Below are 19,232 nucleotides of genomic sequence, written 5' to 3' on the forward strand. Positions count from 1 at the left end.
AAGTTCTTGTAGATCTATATTCGGAGAGTTTGAAAACCCATTTAAACTATTGTAGATCCAAAATTAGGGAGGTTTGTTGGGTTATCTTTGATAAGAATTCATTGAAGATGAAGATCGGAATGCTAAGCTCAACCGGATAGAGCGGTTTCAAAAGCAAATCGGAAGAAGAACTATCCAAGTACTCCGTCTACGAGAAACATAGTTTCATCGTTGTTAAGTTTATGCGGGAACATAGTCACGGATTTTTTCTCACTTTTGATTATTTATTGCTTATCCGGAATTGTTACTTAGCTTCTAATTGTTCAATTTTGAAAGATCATAATGTTGGTTGTGATATGACTTTCATATTTTGTACTTGAATTTTCTTAATGAATTTCTATCTTTTGGAAGAAAAAAATAAAATATAAACTAAATATCAATTTAAATTAAAGTTACTATTAAATAAGTCTAATTTAATTTATTTAATAAATATTTACACAGTAAAAATATAAAATATACATATATTTATATTTTACACTCTTTATTAATACATGAGTAAGACTAGTAAGATATTTCACTTGTTAAAATTAAAAAATATAATGGTTTGTTGGTCAAACCCGAGGTGGTCGTGGTCGGATACGTGGTGGTGGGACCCGCCATGGTGGGCAAAAATTCAATATAAACCTAATAACGACTTAATGTCAACTCAATGACAACTTAATGTTAACTTTATTATTTATACTATTAAAAATAATTTATAAAATGACAAATAAAGTAATAGTAATTTAAAAGCAAACTATCTAAGATTTTATTGACATGAGTCGAAAGTAAATTTAAAATAAATGAACTGAATATAAACTTAATATGAACTCAATGTCAACTCAATATAAACTCAAAGTAAACTTAATGTGAATTTAATATAAATTTATGTCAACTTAATGTAAATTTAATGTTCACTAAATATCAACTCAAAGTAAATATTTTGATAAATAATTATAAATTTTAAATGAAATTATTTTTTATTATAATAGTAAAATTATTTTTTTATAATTCATACTTTTAAAAATAAACTAATTGTATATTGAAAGTAAATTATTTAAGATTTTTTGCAATTATTTTTGTAAATTAATGTCAACTTAACGTCAAATCAATGTAAATTCAATGATAATTCAGTGTCAACCTAATATAAATCTAATGTCAACTCAACGTCGAATCAATGTGAACTCAATGATGACTCAATGTCAACTCAATATAAACCTAATATCAACTAAATGTAAACCTAATATAAATTAAACTTAATATCAACTCAATGTCGACTCAATGTCAAGTGAATGTAAATCTAATATCAACTCAATGTAAAATTGATGTAAACTACATGTTAATTCAAAGTAAATGTTTTAGTAAATTATTATAATTTTAAAAATTAACTTAATATCAACTCAACGTCGACTTAATATCAACTCAATGTCAACTCAATGTAAACGTAATGTCAATTCAATGTAATCCTAATGTCAATTCAGTGTAAATATCATGTCAATGCAATGCAAACCTAATGTCAACTCAATATAAATTTAATGTCAATCTGAAAAAGTAAATTATTTTAATTTTGAAATGTAACTTAATATCAACTCAATGTAAACTCAATGTGAACCTAATGTCAACTCAATGTGAACCTAATGTCAACTCAATGTAAACTTGATGAAGGTTACATGTCAATTTGAAGTAATTTTTTTAGTAATTTATTATAATTTTAAAAACTAACTTAATATCAACTAAATTAACTTATATAATTTATTTTGAGTTTATATCGAGTTGACATTAAGTTAATTGTGTTTCTAATACATTAATTTATAAATTTATTTTAACTTAATTTACTTTAAGTTAATATTTAATTTACACTAGTATTAATTTAATTAGAATAAATTAATTTAAATTTTAACAAGCCTAATATTTTATTAGTATTTTATAATAATATATTATTTATAATCAACCATTTTAATATGTTTATATTTAGTTTAAATGCTTTCTTATACATTATTAAAGAGTATATGTATATATATATAAAAGAGTAAATAAAGACAACAAACATGTATTGCCTTGATGGTTAGACATATGGACAAAGAGTGAGAGGTTATGGGTTCTATTCCTACTAATAGCAAATTTATAATTTATTTAATTCTTTTAAAATCTCACCACTATAGTTGATTGTAGTTGACCGCCGTTGACCGCGGTGGTCCGGCCGTTGACCGGCGTTGACCGGCGTTGACCGCGGTGGTCCGGCCGTTGACCGGCGTTGACCGGCGTTGACCGCGGTGGTCCGACCGGTCGGACTGAAAATTGGTCAGTGGCGGTTGGTTAGTTTGTCTAACCAAATCCACATTTGCCACGTGTCATCATTTGATTGATTCAAACATAGACCAATAAAATGTTGACAAATATCAAGGACAATATTGTCTCATTTTTTTTTATTTTGGGTTATGAGGGATTTTTGTAAACTTTTTATTTTTTTTGAGAAATTTTTGCCAAAATCAAAATGGTGAGGGAAAAGTGAAACACCATAGCATTTTTAGGGGATTTATGTAAAAAACCCTATAATTTTTGTGAGAAATTCTTATGTAGACTCGGTCTACCACGTCATCCGTAGACTAACCTATCACATTATGACACATCATTAAAATGATGGCAATCTTGTAAATTCGTTTTTTTACTTATTTACACATTTAAATAGTAATATTACAAGATTGCCATCATTTTAATGATGTGTCATAATATGATAGATTTGGTCTACGGATGACGTGGTAGACCGAGTCTACCTAAGAATTTCTCAATTTTTGTACTCCACATCTTACTCAGGCTTGACGCTTGTTGTAGTCATAATTTCTAAAAAATAGTTTTCAAAGGGCTTAATCACTAAAAAGAACAAAGTATTTTGCTTTTCTTTCTTAAAAATAAAGCATTATGATAGGTATATTATTTGTAAAAGAGAAAAAATAAATATTCATCAATTCTGAATGTTTAGAAAGATATAAAATGAGCATCAGCTGATAGTATTTGAGCAGGCCTTTTGATACAATTTTTCAAAAAAGCTAAAATTCATTAAAACAAATTTCAATGTTACTTTAAAATATGGACCTTAAATGTGAAAAAAATTAATGTCAACAATTTCCAGCTAATAACAAGTTGACCCCAGCTATATTACAAAATTAGGTCGATGTCCGCGCGTTGCGCGGGTGATTTTAATAATTTTAAAAAACATTCTCTATATCATAATTTTTAAACATGATAAATTTCATAAGTTTTAAATTTAATAAAAATTCTTCAAATTTCATATATTTAATACATTAATAAAATTCGTCATATTTCATACCTTTTAAACGTAAATTAGAACTACTCATAAACTTTAAGGAAATTTCATTAAATTTTAACTAAAATTCATTAAATTTCATAACCAAAACAATAAAAAAATTAATAAGATTAAAATTTAATTACTTTTAATTAATTTCAAAAATATTTCATATTTCATAACATATAAAAAATGATATTATAATTAAACATTTAAAATTCATAATCAATTTTTTTATTAACGTACTTTTTTTATAATTAAAAAAATAAGAGATATGTCATATAAATGAATAAAAAAGACATTTGATGGAAAATAATTGTCAACCTTAAATCAATTCAATACAAAACATAAAATCTTTTATGTTAAATTGTTTTGATTAACCTCATAAAATCAACATTATAATTGAAATCATATAATTATGATTGTGTGGTTCATGTCTAAAATATATATATTCCAATGGCATTGAATCCTCGTTTCTTTGAATTATTTAGCAAGTTAGGTCACATGTCACTAAAATAAATTAAAATACAACAACAACAACAACCATACACATAAACTAAACAATTTCAAAAAGATAGACGATACTTACTCCAAGCATTCTTCATTATGAATGACTAAAAACTCTTTTATTGTGAAAAAATAGAAAGAAATAGATATAAAAATAACTCTAAAAAACCATGTTTGTTTATAATTAAATATGTGTGCATGGATTTATATATATATACACTTATATATTTCATGACAAGGAAGTTGTAATTAATTGAAAAATATGAAAAGTTAGATGTTATACAAAACTTATTTTTAAAAATATGAAAAATTAAAAAAAATTAATACATTTGGTTTCATAACCTATAAATGTTAATAATATTTAAAAAAAATTAATATTTTATAACTTATAAACATAAATAGAAACTCTTCAAATTTTATAACCATCACATTTCTAAAATTCTATAACTTTAAATTTTAATTTACTAAACTTAGTTTGAAAATTATTCATATTTTTAGCATATAATGAAATAAAAGTATTTTAGTTCTCATAATTTAATTTTTTAATTCTTATGATATTATTTTAAAATATGTAATATTCAATGGGATGTATTTTTAAATTAGGAGAAATAAAATATTTTTTATATTATTATATATTAAAAATAAAAAATAAAAAAAATTAATTTAATTTAATTTAAATTTAGACTTATATAATTTTATAAATTTGATAGCGATGAAATTTGAAGAGTTTCTTTTTTCATGTTTATAAGTTATAAAATCTTAAGAGTTTTTCTATATTATTAATATTTATATGTTATGAAACAAATTTAATTATTGCAAGTTTTAATTTTTCATATTTTGTAACTTAAAAAATATTAATTATTAAATTTTTTAATAAAATAATAAATTAATTTTAAATGAGTAATTGCCACATGGCAATTCGTAGTCGATCCACTTGTCAAAATTAATTTGGAGTTCAAGATTATATTATAGTATAGATTAGCTAGTATAATACATTCTCGAACAAAGGGTTAACGAGCGCTTTGAACTTGTGATGCGGGGTCATCTAATCCAATTTATACTTTTTTGACTAACTAACCCCAAAACTATTTATTTTTAGATCAAATAACTCCATATAATATATTTTTGTTTCAAAAAATAGATTTAGAATAATTATATGCAAAATTTAAGGAAGTATCTATTACTTTTTTACATCACTCGCCTCTGTTTTGTATTTTATGTGTTTTAAAAATACAATTATGGGGTTATTTGACCAAAGAGACAGAGTTTTGGAGTTAGTTGGTCAAAAAAATACAAATTAGATTAGATGATCCCGTGTCAAGAGTTTAAGAGGCGCGGTAACCCGTTGTTCATACATTCGCTACAATAAATAGCAGACAAATACTTGTTTTCTTAAATATTGTTACGTAGATAATTGCATACTATGATGGCGTAGCAGAAAGTTAGATAATTCTATAAATCAGTTGAGTAACAAAATAGTCCATATCATAGCTTCGATAATTGAGAAATATTAGGTAATTAGATGTTCCATGATTCGTTGATCAAAGAATTCCGAAGTTTGAAAAGGAAATCAAGTAAAAACACGTACAGAAATCGACTAATTCCCATACTTCATATATTCCGCAAATTCTATTTTTCAAAAATTTCGCATCCACACCCACATCAAATGACTAGAAAAATAACAAAAACATTATCACCGGAACAATCATGCCAATCGAAAACCGTTCAGGCAACAAATTTACAGTGGCGCCGCCTGTATTATTCCCAATGAGAAGCTTAGTTAGCATCAAAATTAAAATTTAAAACAAATCAAAAGAATAGCTGAAACAATTCAACAACTCACCATTATGTGTAGGCAATGTGTAGTTGAAATAGAATTGAGAATCACCATACCACATACTACAACCAGAACTAAAAGCCTGCCATTCTTTTTTATATCCAATCTTTGATCTAAAATTCACCAATTTATCATCAAAGCATTTTCCACAATCTTGTCTGCTTATACCTCGAGTACACTGAGCCAATGCGTACCTCTTTCCGTATTTTCCGACATCCAAAACCTTAGTTTGAAACATCAATGGCTGCTCCGGAGCTGTCGAAACAAGATCATTCATAAAGTTCAGAGTCTTAGAAACCACATCTGGATCTTCGAGATTAGTGTTGTTAACTATTATCGCCGCCATTGCAGATGGATCCCACACCCCGAAAAATCTTTCGTTTGAGTATTGAAGAAAACACCAGCTATACCATTTGGTTACGCTCTTACTATCTGTGTAGCAGTCGCGGTGTAAGGTGGCGTTCTTGATGCAAGCCGCGCAGTTTGCTGAAGAAAGATCGGCTCTACATTGTGTAAGACCATAAATTTTGTCGGAATGTTTTCCAGACTCGGCTTTGTAGAATCCGTTGTTGGAAGGCGCGTTTGTTGCGAGTGAATCCATTAGATTCTTGAAATTTATTTTGTAATCGTTCGTTAGGTTCGCTTTAATATCGCCTGAACATTCCGCTCCAAGAATCTGGTTAGTATCCGAACAAGAAGAATGGATGAATAGAATCAGTAAAGTTGATAAAAGAATTAGAATCTTCATTTTTTTGGTAGACAGAGATAGAGATTATGAATTGAGCTAGAAACTATCTACTCTCGGCATATTTAAAAGGATAAGTCAACTGTTTAATTGCTTGGATTGCATGTATTCGTTTGATTGGATATAAAGCCAATGAGATATAAATCAAATGATATAAACGAGATATAAATTAAATGATATAAACATTGGACAACAAATTGCTAAAGTCGTGGCCGTGGGGCTCAATTCCTCCTGCATCGCTGCCCATTCTTAATTATCAAAGCTTACAATCAACTATATCTTCGTTCAGTCCCACTTGCTCAAGTTATGCTTAAGATGAGGTTACCGACACAAACATCCAAAGACTTGAATTTGGGATGCAAATTCAACACCTTTTTGACATTGAACAATTTACTAGAAAATTTAATTTTAGTTTAATTTTAAATGTTGATAGTAATTGTAACCCAATTTCAAAAATATCTTCATTAAAATGTGATATTTATATATGTATAAAATAAAAATGAAGTGTTTAAAAATAAAAAAATACATCCTATTTCTTAATTCTTTTTTAGAATCAATTTATTATTTAAAAGGCATGATTACTTAAAAAACACTCACCTTATAATTTATTTTCATTTATACCATGACCTAGAAAAAATTTCAATTGTATCCTATTTTTAATTTTTATATTTTATCTCTACCCTAATGAATTAAATTGAACTATTTTTCATTAAAAAATAAATTAAATTAGTCCTTCATTTGAATTTTTTTCAAATAAAAAAAAATATGATATAATCCTTCTATTTAATTGTTTTTAATATTTTCATCTTTACATTAATTAAATTGTCAAAAATTTTAATTTTGAGGTACAGATGAAATATAAAAATAAAAAATAGAGTATAATTGAAAATTTTCTTAGGCCATGATATAAATATAAAAAAGTTATAAGGTTGGTGGTTTTTAAATAATTGGCTTAATTACTTAAAAACCACCCACCTTGAACTTTTTTTTCGTTTATACCCTGACCTAGGAAAAAATTCATTTATACCCTGACGTATGTGTTTATGTTTCACCTCTATCCCGAGACACTAAATTAACCTTTTTTTATTTAACAAAAAGTTTAAAATAATCCTTCATTTAGAGAAAAATTCATTTCTAATTAAACTCTAATTAGCTTAGGTTAAAAATGAAGAACCATTTTAAATTTTTTTTTTAATGAAAAGAGATTAATTTAGTGCCTCAGGGTAGAGGTGAAACATAAATACATACGTCAGGGTATAAATGAATTTTTTCCTAGGTCATGGTATAAACGAAAAAAAAGTTCAAGGTGAGTGTTTTTTAAGTAATTAAGCCTAAATAATTAGACCTATTTAAAACACTAAAAACAGATATTCAATTGAAAAAGAAAGCCGGCAGTTAAGAGAGGATGGAATCATCCATGGACCATGAATGCTTCACTATCAACTATGGAGATAATCAGTAACCGTTTTTAGCAACAATTTGCAAAAATAATATCTTTAAAAAGGAAGCAACATAAAGATAAGTATCTTTATTAATTTTTTCTCTTTTTAATTTAAGTTATGTGTTACAGATAATATTTGTGTAGTATTAGTTTATGATTATTGAATTGCATGGCATGGAAATGATAATCAACATCACTGTAGATCTGATTATCTAAAGTTCATCAACATCTTTGGTTAATTCTCATGCATGTCTGCATGTCAAAGGCAAATAACGGTTTTGCACAGTGCAGGATAGAAATCGATTCTACTAGAAAAATGATATGTTTACATGTTTCATAACGTTGAATTGCATGAAATAGTCGGTTTGGCCAGATTAATTGATGGTAATGAAAAATATATAGAGATAAGAGAGCAGTTATCTAGTACAGTAACTGTACCGCCACCACCATATTGTTTACCCCATGTTTGCATGAAACACGAACACTATATTGTTAACCGTAATTTTGAATTGCATGATTCACTAACGATCCCATGGAGTCTCCAAAGAAACAATTCCTGCCACCACTCTTCAACAATTATATACAGAATTATCATAATCGTCCATTCAACAATTTACAATCATCAAATCTTTAAGAAATACGGTAAAAATTAGTACTTTTTTTATTATATATTTCATTTTTATAGTCCTAATTACAATTATAGCAATAGTTTGTGGAATTGTATGATTGTAATTATAAAATAAATTATTAAGAATTTTATAGTTTAAAGTTTTTTTTTTTAGTTTTACATAATATTTATGGTATCTTACAACCTTTTGATTTTATGGATATTTCAGAATCATAAAAATGCTATTGAAGACAATATCTTCTAAATCTCTTTCATACTTGTTCCCCTTTATGGGTGTTTTTAAATCAATCTAAATGTTAAAAATAATATTAATTCATAAATTACAATTACTAATATTGTTTGTGTTTGTATTTTTTTTGGACATATACTTTTAAAAGAGGGGCCTACCAAGCACTTCTTATTCTTCGTCGTCAATTGGTGGAACTCCTCTATTATCAGGTAATATCTATATCACTTTAGTCGTTACCAATAGTAAGTAATTTCTATTTTAAGTTTTATAGTTATATGTTGCTACCGTTCGTTTAGCAAATTACTCACGTATTAGTATTTAATTTGTTAAACGAATGTGTATGTGGGATGGCTCAATTAATAGCCGCGAAGTTCACTTTTATTTTTTCTGCTTAAGAATGATTCATCATTTTCAGAAGGTGGCCTTTCTTTTTATATATTTATATATTGTTATTTCTAGCAAAAAAAATTGAAAAAGAAAGCACAAAAACCTATGGGTTTGGGCTTGTTCTAAATGGAATAGAAGCCCATAATAGTATAAAATGGACTGTGTAGCGCAAAAGAACCTTCTGGACCTATAAAACTAGTACTCGGCCTATGCCCCACACCTTACTCCCTCATGGTTTACTTAAAACAATTTTGAAAAACGGTTTCTGAAAAACTATTGTCCGATCGTCCTAAAATATTTTCAAAAAAAAATTAAATTATTTTCAAAGGCTTCTAAAAATATTTTCCCGCAGTTTTGAGAAATAACTTTTAAAATAGTTTTTAATAACTCTGAAAGAAACAAATTACAAAAAAAATGTTGAATACGTTTAATATGTTTCAGCGACTGCATAATTAAAGATTTAACAAAACAAAGATGGAGGAAACACAAAGAAAAAAGAGAGAATAAATATTTAAAATAAATTTTTTAAAAAATGAGAAAAAATGATATGTCCGTCAAAAAAGAGTATATTTATTTTGAGAAATTCGGAAGAGAATCGTAGATAAAAAGGAAAAACAATAATTTGGAGACCAAAAAAAAAGAGAGAGAAATTAGAATCAGCATATAACATAGACTAAAAATATAAATTTTAGAAAACTAAAATAGAGTATTTAACAAAATAATAAATAAAAAATATGAAATTTTAAAATTATAGTATATTTTACAAATTAAATTATTAAGAAAGTGTTATTTTAAAATATTTCATATTTTTTCTTCTCTTTTTTTTATCATTTACATTAGAATCATTATATTATTTTTGCTGTGTGATTTTCTAAAAAAATATAAAAAATTCATTAAGTCATAATATAAATAGTTAACAATTAAATGCAATTCTGCTGATTTAAAATAGCACATTATTAGTAGGCTAGTAGCAGACTGTCTAATAAATTATTATTATTTTTGAACGTAAGACTGTAATAAATTTAAAATTAAGTAACATACTTGTTTTGTTATAATATTTTAATTGATCTCTTTTGAATTTTCAAAAAAAAAAAACAAATGAATTTCCATAAAGAAAAATAAAATTACTCTTTCAAATATTAAATAGGTCCATCTTTGTTGGTTTAATGTCATCTTTGTTTTTTAAAGATCTGTCTTTATTATTGAAATGTTAGATTTATTCTTTCAACTTATTGTTGTAGTTTGTCATTTTAAATTCATATATAAAACTATATTATCTGTATGTAATTTTATTTAAATAGATATGAAATTTATTTTGTCATTTTAGCATTTCATGACCCAAAAATGGTAGAAAATGTTTGTTTAATATACTTTTTAAAAGTTATAATATTATAAAAAGATCTACTTGCTAAAATAGTGGATTCAAATAAGTAAGTTTGCAATTATTGTAATTTTTCTATAAATATATGACACACATTTCAATTGTTTCTTAATTGCTAGAATATATGAAACACTTACTCTAAATCAGGAACCCATACATATGCATCCAATTTCAGTTATCCATCAACTTTTCAGTTATAAACATTTGATCTAAAATTTCTCTGTTTGTGAAAAATAAAATTTATAGATGAAAAGTATTGTTATTTCTAATTCAAGAGTGGAAAATATATTTTTTTTTCTTATTATTTTGTTTAATAGTCATTAATGATAAGTTTCCTTTAGAAAGCAAAGGTTTCCCTCTAAAGCAGGCTAATAATCATGGATGGTCCTCGACCTTTGCACTAAGCTTCCCGAAACCCCCTCACCTTTCAAAAGCTTCACTAAACCCCCTGACCTTTATGGCGGCGCCATTCACGGCCCTTCTGAAAAAAAAAAACACAAAATCGCGGCGCCGCCAACGATTTAATCGTTTGCATGCGTTTTCCTCGCCACCTGTCGACCCACGTGACCTGTCCTCTGTCAGTTGCAACAGTCTCTCTCTCTGACATGCCGGTTGACTTTTCAAATTTTAAAATCAAAAAAAAAATTAACCGCTCGGTAACTTTTATCTCTCTTTCATCTTCTTTCTGACATACTCTTTCATCCTTCTCTTCTCTTCCCTTTTTTCTTCTGAAACTCATTCTCTTCCCTTTTTTCTTCTGAAACTCTCATTTTCACACCGTCATTGTCTCTTCGATTGCCTGTTCATCTTCCGTGCTTTCTGTGTTTTTGCATTGTGAAGAAGAAAAAATAACGAAGGAACAAAACATAAATTTAGAGTGAGAAAGATTGATTTTTACTCTTGTTATCTGGTTCATGTGGTCTAGGGTTTGATTAACGTGGTGTATTTACGCTCTCTGTGTCACAGGTTTTTATAGTGAAAGAATTACAAAAATGAGAAAGAAAGGAAAAGGAAAATCAAAGGAAAGAGAACGAACGGGACCACCTGGAACTGCTGGATGGGGTTTAATGGATGAGAGCGATAGTGACGAAGTGGTGGAAGGTATGTAGGACCACATAGTACTTTGGTTTCTGTAAATGTTTGTTATTCTATGCTTTGATTTATTAGCCGCTTTTGGACATAGGACTACAAGTTGCTTTATGTTTGTTTACTGCTGTAGGACCACTAGTTGGTTTGATTTGTTTAATCTTTGTACGAGTTGTTTATTGTTTTCACGTTTCTGTTGGTTGGCATTTACTATTATTTTTGTGTTGCTTGATGGTTGTTGGTGTGTTTAAATATTTGTCTGTTTGCAGTGTCACCAGGTTTTGAATTTTTTCAAATCAACCTTCACATTAATGGGGCATTGGGGGAATGGGGTTACCATGATGGGGAAGTGTCCACCGGCGTTTATTCTGTGTCTGGTATGACTATGAAGAAATTAGATAGATGGGTGAAAAGAGAAAAAGTTGAGGGCTTAGTTGATTATTACTGGAAAGAAAAAGACAAGGAATTTCATGATTGGATTAGACCGATAAATCACGACGATGATGTTATGGAAATGGCAAGTGCTGGGAAGAGGGATGGAGAAGTGGATGTCTATGTTAGGAAACTGACCGTTAAAGACATTGAGGCTTTAGTCCCTCCGCCCCCCTCGCCCCCACATGTTGTAATTGAGGAGATACCAAATCCCAAAGATTTAGCTTATGTGTATCCCACTCCCGTGAAAAAAGTAAGGGGTAAACCATTGGCTACCAAGGCTGGTGGGAGTAAACCACTGGGTACCAAGGCTGTTGGTGAAGGTCCTTCAGAAAGTGGGGGGGTCATGGATGAGTCCATATGTAAGTGAATATGTAAGTGAAGGGGCTTCTATGGTCCAGGGAAATACGCAGGCTCAGGGGAATGAAGGGGCAGATTTTTTGGGACAAACTGACACTGGGAATGATGAGGTTGCTGGTGAGCGGGCAAATGAAGAGGCAAGCGTTCAGATGGCTGATGAAGATTGCCATGATAAGGGGGATGGGGCTGCTGAAGATTGCCAACTTAATGGGGCTGAGGCTGGGGCTGTGGATGGGGCTGAAGCTGAGGCTGGGGCTATGGATGGGGCTGAGGCTGAGGCTATGGATGGGGCTGAGGCTGAGGCTATGGATGTGGCTATGGATTTGGCTGAGGCTGAGGCTGGGGCTGTTGAAGATTGGCAAGTGAATGGGGTTGAGGCTGGGGCTAGTGAACAGCATGGGCCACAAGAGGAAGAAGTTCCAATTCAGGGGCCACATGAGGAAGCTCAGGATTTGGGGGCTGACGATGGGCCGCACATGGATGAGGTAGAGGGGCTGCATGATAAGGGTCCTACTCAACAAACTCAAGATGTGGACTTCGACAATTTCTTCCAGACCCAACATCAGCCCCCTTTTGAGGGTTTATTTGAGGACCAGAACAGGGAACTACCGCAAAGGCAAAGTGAAGACCAACCACCGATGCCCACTGAAGAAGAGCTTCATCATTCACATGAATGGGTTGAAGTTGAAGATTGGGATGATGATCTAGATGAGTACATTGTGGATCCTGATTATGACATCTTGGATGGTGATGAAGATTTGACTACCGAGTTGAGGTCAAACGGTCAGTTGCCTGAAGAGAATGAAGAGAATGAAGAGAATGAACAGGATGAAGAGAACGAAGAGAATATTGGTGCTTCGCAGAACAGGGCTGGTGGGAGACCCAAAGGTAAAGCCCAATTTGAGTCTGGTGGTGTTGACAGAACAATTCACCAGGACACTGTGGGTGGTGATTCAGAGTACGTAGAGTCTGATGGTAATAGATCTATTTCAGATTCAGAAGAAGAGGGGGGGGGAGGATTTTAATGTGTTTGATGAAGACCACGACCATGAGGGTCCAACTTTCTCTATTGGGATGTTGTTCACTGACAGGGAGCAGTTTAAGAAGGCCTGCCGTGAGTGGGGGATACACCACAGGTACCAACTGCACTTCCCTGTAAATGAGATAACAAGGGTGAGGGCAAAGTGCTACTCAAAGAGCAAATGTAAGTTCTACGTGTTTGCCTCAAAGCTGCACCTCAAAGATCCCAATGACAACACATTCCGAGTGAAGACCCTTGATCTGCGCCATACATGTCCTAAAGTGAGCAAAAACTTCCACCTGACTAGTGCAGTCCTCGCCGACAAGTACTTAGAAGAATTTAGAAACGATCCTGAATATAAGTCTGAAGTGTTTGTGAAGAAGATTCAGACGGACCTAAAACAATCAATAAGCATTCAGCAGGCAAGAAGAGCAAGAAGGGCAGCATTGGACAAATTGGAGGGTGATGAAGACCGGCAATATGAGAAGCTGTATGACTATAAGAGGGAGGTTTTGAGAACCAACCCAGGCAGCACGGTGGAGTTTAAAGAAGCAAGGGGGAAGTTCCAGGGAATGTATGTATGTTTTGATGGGTTGAAGCAGGCTTTCGTGAATGGGATGAGACAGATTGTCTGTCTGGATGGGTGCTGGTTGAAGGGTAAATACGGGGGTCAACTTCTTTCTGCAACAGGGATTGATCCAAACGACTGTATGTACCCCTTAGCATATGCCTGGGTTAAAACGGAGAACACGGAGACCTGGATGTGGTTTATTGGGCTACTATCAGTTGATCTGCACCTTACGAATGCCGCTGTTTTCATGTCCGATAAACAAAAGGTACAATCCTATCTTGATTAATGTGCTGTATTAGATTTTTTACATTAAGATCAGGGTCCTTTGGTGAATAATGTACAAACTATAGGGTGTGTTATTGATTGCATGGGTGATTATATTTCGTGCGCTTGTGCAGGGTTTGTTGAATGCTGTGAAGGAGTTGTTCCCATATTCAGAGCATCGATTTTGCTGGAGGCATTTGTGGGCCAATTTCAGGAGCACATTTCACACGCAACACATGAAGCCCTTCATCTGGAACATTGGAACAGCAACATACAAAGCAGCCATGGATAGAGCAATGAAAGCTCTGGAAGACAAACATGACGCTGGCTACAAATGGATCAAAGAGAGGGACAGGAAACACTGGTGTAGAGCGCTGTTCAAAGAGGAAGTTAAGTGTGATATCCTCCTAAACAACCTGGCTGAAGCATTCAACAAGTACATACTTGCTGCAAGAGAGAAGCCAGTGTTGACAATGTTCGAAATGATAAGGACGCAGCTTATGAAGAGGATTAATGACAAGCAGAAGTTTGGGGGAAACATGGAGGGTGAGCTGTGCCCAAAGATCAGAAAGAAGCTTGCTAAAATCATTGATTATGGTTGGAAGTTCACCGCAGATCCTGGTGGTAGCCCTCAGTGGCAGGTAGAGGGCCCAGGGGGCCAGTTCGTGGTTGATTTGGCTAACAGAACATGCACATGTCGAAGGTGGCAGCTTAGTGGAATCCCATGTTCGCACGCTACACCATGCATATATGGAAATAATCAACGGCCTGAAGAGTTTGTGGATGATTGCTACAGTGTAGCTACGTATCAGAGGGTATACAGCTATGTAATCAACCCTATGAATGGGCCAGACATGTGGGAAACAGACCCTGAGCCGGCTAATATCATACTCCCACCATCCCCAGTACATAAGAAGAAGAGGGGCAGAATACCAACGGCCAGGAAAAAAGAGGCGGAGGAACTAGAGAAACAAAGGGTTGAAAAAGCCAAGGAAGCCGCTGCAGGTAGGGAAAAGTTGCCAAGGAAATGAAATATGAGAATGACGTGCAGTTTATGTGGTCAATATGGACACAATAAGAGGGGTTGCCTAAAGAGGAGTGGGGGTCAGTCAACTCATGAGGTTGGTGGTCCGTCAGCTGAAAGAGTGCCTGGTGGTCAGTCTGCTGAAAGAGAGCCTGGTGGTCAGTCTGCTGAACGAGAACCTGTACGTCAATTAATTCACATTTAGTTATATTGTCTAATTAAAAAATATTCTTCAGTCTTAGGCTAATTGTTTTGATGAAAACACATCTTATTGGAATAAGGGAAAGTCCATGTGGTTAAATATGATGATGTAAATGTATTTATATCCAAGCAGAAAATCTTTATATATACTTTATAAAAAAAATATACAGTCGATCCTCTAATAATTAATACACATGGTGGATCAAAAATTTATTAATTATTAGAATTATTAATTTATTGAATTTATATAAAAAAAATTATAAAAAATATTTTAAAGCATCTACATTAATATACCTAATATTAATATTATATTATAAAAAACTAACTAAATACACTTTACAATCACTCAATTTAAAAGAAATAATTTTATATTCAATTTAAAAAATATCAATTGATATCAAACTAAAAAATAATTATTAAGAAGTTGTATTCATAAATTAAAATAATTTTTTATATTTTTTATATTAGAGATACTTTACTTATTTTAATTTGTTTATCTAATAAATTCTTTTAAAATTTCTCAAAAGAATAAGAAAGTCATAATTTGATGGTATTTTAACTTCCACTTTATGAATTAAGGTTAGTATTGCCTCAAATAAATCATCAATTGTTATATATTTTTTTTAAAAAAACTCTCTAATAATTAATATTCATGTAGAATATATTTAAAATTTTATTAATTATTAAATAATAGAATTATTAATTATCCGACGTGGAACGAAGTTGGTTCTCTCAATTTTCTATTAATTATTAGAATTATTAATTTATGAAATATTAACTATTAGAGGGTTGACTGTATTACCAGGCCAAACAGAAAATACTCATTTACTCAGATAGAAAATACCTACACCTAAATAGAGAATATCAACACCCGAAAATAAAATACATATATATATTCGAACAAGGAATATATATACTCGAAGAAGAAATATAATATTCGAATAATATGTAACCAAACAATTCGAGTTATAGACCGAATATTTTTATGTTGTACTTATGAAAAATGTGCTTGCATACGTACGTGCAAGCACATTTTGCAATCACATTTTCTTAAATATAACATAAAACTATATTACATTTTTGTAAACATAATAAAATATTACACATCAAAATCAAATTAATGTAAAATATCTTATTGATGACATGACTTTATATATAAATATATGGGTTAATTCTTAAAAAATTCATGAATTTTATACGAAGTTTCATTTTAATCACAACCTTTAAAAGTTGTCATTTAAAGGCACAAACTTTCATTTTATTTCAAATCTATCACAAAAGTAAAATTCGGTGTATTTTATCTGAGTAAAAATTCCTAATCCTAGATACTCTAACCGAAAGATAATAAGATTTGATGTTGATTAATAATTTGGGTCTTTCATTAATGATTTAGTGAAGAATTTAATTAAAATACACTAAAATTATGAATTTGAAACAATATGAAAGTTCGTGCCTTTAAATTGTAACTTTTAAAGATTATGATTAAAATAAAACTTCGTGTAAAGTTCGTGATTTTTTTAGAAATTAACTTTAAATATATTTGTGGATAACCCCCTTAAACACCAACATGGTGCTCGATGATTTATCAATATTATTATAATATTCATTAGAAAATGATAAAATGAAGTACAAAAATCACCTGATTCGCACAATTCAAAAATAGCAGAATTATAGAAATGTCACTATCCAAATTTCCGATTCATTTTTTTCATAATTCCAGATCCGCAAACTCTGTTTTTTTTCAAAAATTCTAAATTCACATCCACGCCCGCATCAAATGACTAGAAAACTAACACGAACATTAGCACCGAAACAATCATGCCGATTGAAAACCGTTCATGTGACAAATTGACAGCTGCGCCACCTGTATTTTCCCCAATGAAAACTTCAGTTAGCATAAAAAGAAAAACTCGAAACAAACCGAAACAAAATAGCTGAAACAATTCAACAACTCACCGTTATGCGTAGGCAATATTGTGTAGTTGAAATAGAATTGAGAATCACCATACCACACAATACAACCATATCCAAAAGCCTGCCATTCTTTAAGATTATCAATCGCTTCTACAGAACTCACCAACTCCAACTTATTATCAAAGCATTTTCCACAGTCTTTTTTGCTTAAATCTCGAGTGCACTGAGCCAATCCGTACCTCTTTCCGTACTTTCCGACATCCAAAACCTGAGTCTGAAACATAAATTGCTGCTCCGGAGCTGTCGAAACAATATCATTCATAAATTTCAGAGGACTAGAATGTGAGCGATAATCTTCGAGATTTGTGCGGTTGGCTATCACCTGTGCAGATGGAATATATTTCCCGAAAAATCTTTCGTTTGAGTATCGAAGATGGCACCATTTGTACCATTTCGATACACTCTTCCTATCTGTATAGTAGCCGCGGTCTACGGTAGCGTTCTTGATGCAAGCCGCGCAGTTTGCTGAAGAAAGATCGGCTCTACATTGTGTAAGACCGTAAATTTTGTCGGAATTTTTTCTGAATTCGGCTTTGTAGAATCCATTGTTGGAAGGGGCATTTGTTGCTAGTGAATCCATTAGATTCTTGAAATTGATTTTGTAATCATTCGTCAGGTTAGCTTTAATATCGTCTGAAGATTCTCCAAGAATCTCGTTAGTGTCGGAACACGAAGAAGAGCTGAATAGCAACAAAAAAGTTGATAAAAGAATTAAAATCTCCATTTTTTTGGTTCAGACAGAGATAGAGATTATGAATTGAGCTAAAAACTATCAAATCTGGGCATATTTTAAAAGGCCGAGTCAACTCTTTATTGCTTGGATTGTAAATATTCATCAAAAAAAAAATTAGTCTAGTGCACATGGAATGTTTCAATTTTAAATTTTAAACAACTGGTATGTATTGAACTTAAGCATCCCTAATGGTATTCTTTAAAATAAAGAGCATCTTTTGTAAAATAAAAAACATCTTAAAAATAAAGAGTGATATTTAAAATTTTACTCCAATTGACTCTTTCATATCAGTTTTTATTGTATATAATTTTAATAATTAATAATAAAATAAAAATATTAAATAATAATAATATTAAATTAATTGCCTCTCTAATATTTAATTTTTTTTATTTTTTTTCCTAAAAAATATTAATAAAATATTAAATATTAATAAAATAATTTTTTTTATTTAATTTTTTATTCATTTATTTATTCAGTTTTTTACTAAAAGTAAAAATATAATATTTAAAAGTAAAAATAACCACCTTATTTTTTAAAATTTAAAATTTTACTATTTGAAAAATGAAGTAGAGAGTGAAAATGGCTCTCTACATGTGGAGAGCCATTTTCACTCTCTACTCTAAATATAAAGAATAGAGAGTCCATTGGACTCCTAATTTATTGTCAAACTCTTTAATTTAAAGAGTTTGACAATTTTAGAGAGTTCATTGGGGATGCTCTTACGAACCAATGAGCTTTAGCTCAAATGGTATAAGCGATTAAGCGCTGAGCAGCAAACTGTTAGATCGTGGGTTCGATTTCTCTCACAAGCGCTCTTCCCTCCCCAAATTATCAAAAAAAAAAAACTTCCGACCTCATTTAAATTAAGATAATGTCTTGCAGACTCACATGGGGTTATTTCTCAGATTGTGTTTTATTGGAGAAATATTTCCCATTTTGTACCGTATTTTTCGATAATTCCCATTTTGTGCTGTATTTGGACCTGCTCGCCAAGTCACTTGGCGAGCAGGTACAAAATTTTAATCTTTGGCGAGCAACACTTAATCAGCCTTAAACGCTGATTAAGTGCAATTAGATGGCGAGCAGCTT

The 19,232-nt window shown here is 30.9% G+C and overlaps 4 protein-coding genes across 4 annotated transcripts; 2 read left to right on the forward strand and 2 right to left on the reverse strand.

The window, feature by feature from the left end:
- Positions 1–5,422: 5,422 nt before the first annotated feature.
- On the reverse strand, positions 5,423–6,623 carry LOC130014577 (cysteine-rich repeat secretory protein 55-like). The gene is made up of 2 exons (XM_050358807.2): positions 5,673–6,623; positions 5,423–5,582 (listed from the first exon to the last, which is right to left on the reverse strand). The coding sequence occupies exons 1-2, from the start codon at positions 6,412–6,414 to the stop codon at positions 5,500–5,502; spliced, it is 825 nt and encodes a 274-aa protein (XP_050214764.1). The 5' UTR covers positions 6,415–6,623; the 3' UTR covers positions 5,423–5,499.
- A 4,448-nt stretch (positions 6,624–11,071) lies between these two features.
- Positions 11,072–12,365, forward strand: LOC126665302 (uncharacterized). The gene is made up of 4 exons (XM_050358061.2): positions 11,072–11,133; positions 11,318–11,354; positions 11,444–11,578; positions 11,833–12,365. The coding sequence occupies exons 3-4, from the start codon at positions 11,470–11,472 to the stop codon at positions 12,363–12,365; spliced, it is 642 nt and encodes a 213-aa protein (XP_050214018.1). The 5' UTR covers positions 11,072–11,133; positions 11,318–11,354; positions 11,444–11,469.
- Positions 12,366–12,995: 630 nt separating this feature from the next.
- Positions 12,996–15,242, forward strand: LOC126665051 (uncharacterized). The gene is made up of 2 exons (XM_050357732.2): positions 12,996–14,212; positions 14,346–15,242. Exons 1-2 carry the CDS (start codon positions 13,328–13,330, stop codon positions 15,240–15,242), a joined length of 1,782 nt encoding a protein of 593 aa, XP_050213689.1. The 5' UTR covers positions 12,996–13,327.
- Positions 15,243–17,113: 1,871 nt separating this feature from the next.
- Positions 17,114–18,216, reverse strand: LOC126665597 (cysteine-rich repeat secretory protein 38-like). The gene is made up of 2 exons (XM_050358431.1): positions 17,393–18,216; positions 17,114–17,300 (listed from the first exon to the last, which is right to left on the reverse strand). Exons 1-2 carry the CDS (start codon positions 18,132–18,134, stop codon positions 17,218–17,220), a joined length of 825 nt encoding a protein of 274 aa, XP_050214388.1. The 5' UTR covers positions 18,135–18,216; the 3' UTR covers positions 17,114–17,217.
- Between the last annotated feature and the right edge of the window lie 1,016 nt (positions 18,217–19,232).

Source organism: Mercurialis annua, linkage group LG1-X (genome assembly GCF_937616625.2).
Source record: "Mercurialis annua linkage group LG1-X, ddMerAnnu1.2, whole genome shotgun sequence".
NCBI lineage: Eukaryota > Viridiplantae > Streptophyta > Magnoliopsida > Malpighiales > Euphorbiaceae > Mercurialis > Mercurialis annua.

Excerpts from the sequence above, each read along its gene's own strand:
- LOC130014577 (XM_050358807.2), bottom strand. The coding sequence starts at position 6,414 with ATGAAGATTCTAATTCTTTTATCAACTTTACTGATTCTATTCATCCAT. Across the intron at positions 5,583-5,672 it reads CACATTGCCTACACATAATG|GCGGCGCCACTGTAAATTTG; the intron begins GTGAGTTGTTGA and ends GGAATAATACAG.
- LOC126665302 (XM_050358061.2), top strand. The coding sequence starts at position 11,470 with ATGAGAAAGAAAGGAAAAGGAAAATCAAAGGAAAGAGAACGAACGGGA. Across the intron at positions 11,579-11,832 it reads TAGTGACGAAGTGGTGGAAG|TGTCACCAGGTTTTGAATTT; the intron begins GTATGTAGGACC and ends GTCTGTTTGCAG.
- LOC126665051 (XM_050357732.2), top strand. The coding sequence starts at position 13,328 with ATGGTAATAGATCTATTTCAGATTCAGAAGAAGAGGGGGGGGGAGGAT. Across the intron at positions 14,213-14,345 it reads TCATGTCCGATAAACAAAAG|GGTTTGTTGAATGCTGTGAA; the intron begins GTACAATCCTAT and ends GCGCTTGTGCAG.
- LOC126665597 (XM_050358431.1), bottom strand. The coding sequence starts at position 18,134 with ATGGAGATTTTAATTCTTTTATCAACTTTTTTGTTGCTATTCAGCTCT. Across the intron at positions 17,301-17,392 it reads AATATTGCCTACGCATAACG|GTGGCGCAGCTGTCAATTTG; the intron begins GTGAGTTGTTGA and ends GGGAAAATACAG.